General features: G+C 29.3%; 1 protein-coding gene across 1 annotated transcript; it reads right to left on the bottom strand.

Annotated features, from left to right (window-relative positions):
* Positions 1–1,856: 1,856 nt before the first annotated feature.
* LOC107859162 (subtilisin-like protease SBT5.6) lies at positions 1,857–3,292 on the bottom strand (the record flags this gene model as incomplete). The annotated part of the gene is given in 4 exon segments (XM_047406787.1): positions 1,857–1,968; positions 2,410–2,589; positions 2,846–3,038; positions 3,142–3,292. Coding segments are annotated over 4 exon segments (560 nt in total), but the record flags the coding sequence as incomplete, so codon positions are not given.
* Positions 3,293–6,769: the final 3,477 nt, after the last annotated feature.

Genomic DNA, 6,769 nt, shown 5'->3' on the forward strand with positions numbered 1-6,769 from the left:
TGAAGTTTCTTCAGGCAATTCTGGAGCTTCTTCAGATGTAAATTTTTGAGGACACAAGGTTGTAAGGTTGAAGAATATCTTCTGTTACTACCTTTTAAAATCAACACCCGTGAATTTTTCACTAGACCAACAATTTACTTTATTTATGAGTTCCAATTGATAATTCTTATAAATATTATAGATTTCTCTATATAATTATTAAATTCGTATAAAAATTATTGAGGAACTCGAGAATTCCAACCAAGCCCCTAGATCCGCCCTTGAATATATTAAATAGTTTCATTTAGGAAAAGAACATGAATAAGAGAACCACACAATTTAGTAGATAAAGGAAAAGGCATGCGAAAGAAAAGAAGTCTCTAGTGTTGGGTATCATATGGTAACATAGTCATTTACTCCACTTTTTTTATTATTCAAGTATGACAAAATAAGCTATCCCACACCTCCCTACCATTTGAAAAGAAGGGAAGAAAAGGCTTTTGTTGTTCTTATCAAGAAAAAAAGGTGTACAAGTAACAAGAAATTTAATCTACACTCAATAACTAGCAAATGTGTTCGGCTCCACAAATGATTTTCTCATTATGTCACTTAATAACTTGCAAATGAATATATGAGTATCATTCTAAAGTGGTAGTACTAGTATTTTGTTATCAATTTTTCTAAAAGGTCAAAAGCAGCAGCTGCATGGAAGCCTGCTAATCACAAAATGAATAATAGACAACTATTAAGAATATACGTGCATTACTGGAAGTAAGGATAGGTGGCCCTATAGATGATCAATATCACATCACTAAAGGTTCATATGTCAAACATCATCTATGATATATGTATATATTAAAAAAATTAATCATATATAATAATTTATAATTTTTAACTCGAAAAAAATTCGAATGAACCTCTTGCCATACTTGGCTCAGCTCCCGACTATTACATGCACTATAGAGGGATTGGAAGGATACAGAGTTCACAAGATGGCAAAGCAATAATCCAAAAAACAATTAGCAACTTGTCAGCGTAACTTGTCTTGGTTTGATTGAAATAGACAAATACTGGAATTATTACACTGATATCAAAAGGTCACCAAAGGACAGGCATGGAGACCCAATGGGTCCTGTCCTATTTTTTTTTTAAAAAAAAAAAAATCTCTTCAACACTTAGAAAGGTACAGTATAAGTAACACGTATTAATCTTTTTTTCTAAATTGCTCTTAAACTAAATTATTTGAAGGGTATATATAGGTCAATATGGATATGAGACAAAAGACAAGTTCCAGGACCCGTGAAATTGACCTCTTTTAAACACAACAATTTATTTGATGTTAGGTCAATGTACAAGAAACAAGAGGTAAGTGCCAAAAAGTTAATCCAGGCATGATGTGATATAAAACTTTATTAGAGTTTCCTAAAGCCTGCATTATAAAATTAATAAGGTTGTTTAGGATCGGGATAATTAGGGGGCAGGGGCTGAACCATTTTGTCATCTAGTTTACAAAATATGCACAAAATGTATAAGTAGTGTATATTTTATACTAAATATGCATACATATTCACCAATAGTGTATATATAGTGTATACTTTAGTTATTTTGATAAACTAGATGGCATAGGTAACTGTCCCTTAAATTAAGGGAATATAACGATTTGTTATATTGAACAAAACAAAGATGTGCAATGTGTAGGGTTTATTGAGCACCTGAAGATTTTCTTACCCAAGATTAATTGGCTAAAAAAACCACATTAATCATTGCAAAATAGGTGTACGTACACATCACATCATCCAGATAAAAAAAAAAATGGATAAGGTAAGAAAGGGAAGAAAAAGTAAAAAAAAGGAGAAAAGAAGAATATTTACACTCACTCATTACAGTTAGAAGAGTTGAAAGCATCTCCAGATTGGCAGATTCCTTTCCATGACTTCGGTATTGGTCCTATCCCTTCATCACTAAAGCTCTTAGATTCTGGCCATATCCCTATATAGTCCATCAATCCAACATCATTAATCACATATACAATCATACTGTAAATTTTTAATATCAGCCTGGTAAATTACTAGTTACAGTTAATAATCCCCATAATTACTGTAAAAACAGTTACTACGTGCATGTTAAAGTTATATTTGAACTTTTGGCATCCACTAGGTAGGATGTGTGACACCTTTGCACAAAGTCACGTGTTACATCTCTTTCTATCGTACAAGGTCTTTTTCACTAATAAGATTGTGTGAATCACCAATTAGAGAAATGATAATAACACACTAGACTATATTGTCCATGTTGAAAATTCATTTAAAATTCAAACAAAGAGGAAAAAATTGCAATATTGGAAGTACATTTAAAATTCAAAAAAGGGGAAAAAATTAATTTACAATATTTGAAATAATGGTAAGCAAATAAGTATAGTAAATAACTTACCACTATCAAGAACGCCAATAATGACATTTTTGCCATATTTGGCTTTCAATAGCAAGTCATCCTTCTTCAAGGAATTTGGTGCCACTGACTCTTCCAATCCAGAAAATTCCCATGACCTTGTTGTATGCAAACTATATTTCCTTGGCTCACTTTTATACACTGATACCACTTCTTCCATCTCTGTATATATACACACATGTTGAAAATTAATAAACATAAGGTAAGGTCACTAGTATAAAGATTTTTTTACACTATCTAATTAAATTGACCTACAACTACACGACATTATCCATACACTTTATAGATAAGTAAAAGATATTGATTCTATGAATATGTGCTATATGTTAGAATACGAAAAATCCTGATTCCATTACTGTCTTATTTGTTTATACTCCGTTTTTGAAAGGGTAAATTTTAGTCATGTTAAAGCATATACCAGATAATTTGGAGGCTTGATGAGGGGTGAGAAGTGCAGCAAATCCATTGATGCTATGTTTGTAACTATAAATAAGAGAAGATTTGGCTTCTTCATCATTTTCTATCACTGACAACAGATAAGAGTGATGATTCTCTTCAATCTCATGCAATGCTCTCTCTCCATTATGCTCTCCAAAATACGCTATATAAACCTTCAACAATAACAAAAAAAAAAAAAAAAAAGAGTATAAGTAATTAAAGAGTGTTGTAAAGAAAGAATTAATGAGAAATCAGAATAATTAAATGTAGTGGTACCTGTTTTTCATGACATGAAGCCAAGAGGGGAAGCACAAGGAGAAGAAGAAAAGAGAATGTGGAAAAAGAATTCATATTTAACAAAAAACAATGATTTGTGTAGTATACGAATAGTGAAGTGTTATATGCAAAATAAATGGTATTTATAGAAAAAAAAAATTGTAGAATCTTGGTAAGAATTGAGTGAATATTTCTATCCTCTTTATTTCTAATGAAATTGTCTTTTTAGGCCTCTTTGTGGACCTAGAGAATCCCTATCTAAAAGGGTAATATGGTCCAGTTAAATGAATTTAAGATGAATAATTGATATATATATTTATCAAGGTTAATTATGTCTACTAATCTCTGACTTGAGTTAATTATAATTTTGGATTTGATTTCTCTAGATGAATATAAAAAAGAGCAAATCCAAGTTGAAGAGAGCTCTTTTCGAATTAAACTTCTACAATTGATGTGTTCTAATTAAAATAAACACTAAAAATTAAATTGTATTAAAATTAAATTGTATTATATGTATACATATAAAAAAAAAATCCGGCACAAAGATAGATATTAAATTCCTTAAAAATGAAAACAAATGATTTCCTTAAAGGGAAATAAGGAAAAAATTTCCACAAATGATATTTCATAATTGTATTTTCCTCTATCCTTCGACACACTTCATCTTCACCCCCAACCCTAGCCCCACCTCCCATAATAATTATTAAAATTAATATCATAAATACAAGAAAATAAGTAACATATTCATTTATTTTCCTAAAATATATTTTTTATTGAAAACATTTTTTATACACTCCCTTAGACTAAAATCTTATAACGACTAAATGTATTTAACACTTTTCTAATTTTTATCTCACAAATAATTGACATGCTTCCAATAATACCCTTAATCTTATTTGAATTATTATTATATTTTTTGGGGGGAGGGGGGGAAGGGGGTCATCTTTAAACGCTTAATATGAGACAAATTAACTAATAGAAAATGATGAACCGTATGGTGTATATTGCACTATATTCTACAGATGACTTAATTAATAAATAGTAAGTACTATAATTATTTTTGTATTGGAGCTTTTGCTGACTTTAGAAATTTGAGTTAAGATTTATATTTATAATTGTGAAAAAAGAAAAAACAAATGCCAATTCCATCTGAATACATATACATTATGCCAAAATGTTGAGATTCGTTTTTGATCGAGTAGTATTTATTTTTATTTTTTTACTGAAAGAAGAATGAGTTGACTACCAAGTTTAGATGTATTTTAAAAGACTTTTTTCTAAAACAAAAATCACAAAAATACCAATTAAACGAGCACACAAGAAAGAAAGAAATGAAGGCCAATTAGGTAATAGTCATACGATTCAAATTTCAAAAGTGAACACTTCACCTTAAATGGCATTAAGGAATAATTACAAATTATAGTAATTTTTAAATGACAAAAATTAAAAGAAGAGAAACATGCATATATAACATTTCCAGAAAATCAAACAATACTACCTAATTAATTAACATGGAAGAAAAACCTGGCACAAGAAAACGTTCCTTTTAATGTTTAATTCTTTATGATGATTAAAAGAAAGACTTCCTATAGATGATTGTTATATCATGAGATTTGACTTTCATGGCCCATCCATGTGTAATTTTTGTTCTAAAAAGGATGCTTGCAAGTTACAGCTTGGTATATATTGTGTTGTAAGTTTAGGTACAACGTCTGTTTTTTTTATTTTTACTTAAAGTTTACTGTATCATATTATTAAATCTATTGTTATATAATGATCGATTTGATGTATTCGCGTCATTACCTTATTCTTTTTTTTCTCGTTTTGTGTTTTCTTATTATCTAATAATATTATTTATCATTTACCCTACGTTTTTATAGTAGCTTTATCCCGTACCTTATTTTTCTTATAAGTTTATCCTATAAATTATTAATTTGTGACAATATATAACGATGGAAAACGATATAATCTATCTAAATGCATTTATCAAAATAATATAATATAATATAATATAATATAATATGAACTAATATGTGTGACGAACATCCAAACAAAGTGTTAATCTTATTGAGCATTTATTTAATAATAGTAATAATAAGTAACGATATATGATGATGATGTGTACCATGGTGGTTAATGGAGACAAAATACACAGTTGTTAATCTCCTCCAGTTAATAATAATGCCAAGTAATGGTGGTTAATGGAGACAAAAAAAAATGCACTTTTATTAATCATCTCCAGTTAATAATAATGCCATGCAATGGTGCCTGGCGGTTAATGGAGACAAAAAATGCACTTTTATTAATCCTCTTCAGTCATATCCTTTTCTCTCTGTAACAACAGATATGAGTACATGGTATTTTTGCCAAAAAATAAAAAATTGAAGTCAGAAAATTTTAAGGCAATTAATATATTTATACTATTGGCAATTAGTGAAGAAAATTTTCTTCATGTCCATTATATATAGTTTTAGTAAGTCCTATCTAGATAACTATTAATCTGTATATATAGAAGGACAAAAGACAGTTTAGGTATATTTTCTCGTTGTTTCGATTTATTCAGTATTTTTTTGTTTTTCGAGATTCAAAGCCATATAAATTTTGACTTACATTTAAAAATTTATTTTTCCATCATATTGATATGAGAAGTATTACAATCTATAGAATTTCTTTTTAGATATGTAAATTTTAATTTTAAAATTTTGCAAAATTTTATGTTGATCGATCTCTAAACTTCAATCTGTGAAATTATTATACGGGATACGTATGTTGTTGTTATTGAGTTGATCAATCTAGCTGATCCAATAATTGACTTTAGAAGCAAAAAGTACTATATGTACATAGAAAGAAGTTTTGACCTTTTTTATTCATTAAGAAGCATAATATAATCTTGGAAATAATTAATCTCAAGTAAATTAAGAAACCCTTTTCCTGGGAACCCATATGAAGAGGAGAAAGAGAAACATCATCAACTTTATCCAAAAAGGCTATGTCATGTGTTACCCTACACAAGAAGGGGTATAGTAAGTTTCAACTATTTCTATGTATTACTTTTGATGTAGTAAGCCTTGGTGGATTAACTACAAATCCAAAGATCTTTGTTGGTCCACCTTTTCTTGTACTACTACATGCAATGTCATAGGGCCACATTCCAACCAGTTTCTAAACTTTGGCACTAGATAGGTACAAAGCTCAAATCGAAATTTCTCACATGTTAAGAGTAATAATATATAGTACTTTTTTTTGTTAAAACGAATACATCATCAGCCATCATGTCCCAGTGACTTATTTTATTAGGCTTAATTCATTGACAACTCCTCAAACTTGTCAGTCAACTTCATTAAGCCTAAGATCAATAAATAAAGTTATTAAAAAAAAAAGATGGAATTTTTGGTAGATTCCCCCACCCTATAAAGAAGCAAAGCTACAAAAATGGGCATGGGTAAGTGGTACATGAAGAAAAGCTAGCGTGGAGCTCACTAGCTAGCTACTCTTTATTATCCTCTATATATAATGTGTAATTACAAATGTGTAAGTAGCTCTATTGAAATTTTAATAAACTTTTACTCCGTATCGAAAGTTATGGATTCAGATGAAAAGTAGCTGAAAGGGAACATCGCATGGGAGT

The sequence above is a fragment of the Capsicum annuum genome, chromosome 2 (assembly GCF_002878395.1).
Source record: "Capsicum annuum cultivar UCD-10X-F1 chromosome 2, UCD10Xv1.1, whole genome shotgun sequence".
Lineage (NCBI taxonomy): Eukaryota > Viridiplantae > Streptophyta > Magnoliopsida > Solanales > Solanaceae > Capsicum > Capsicum annuum.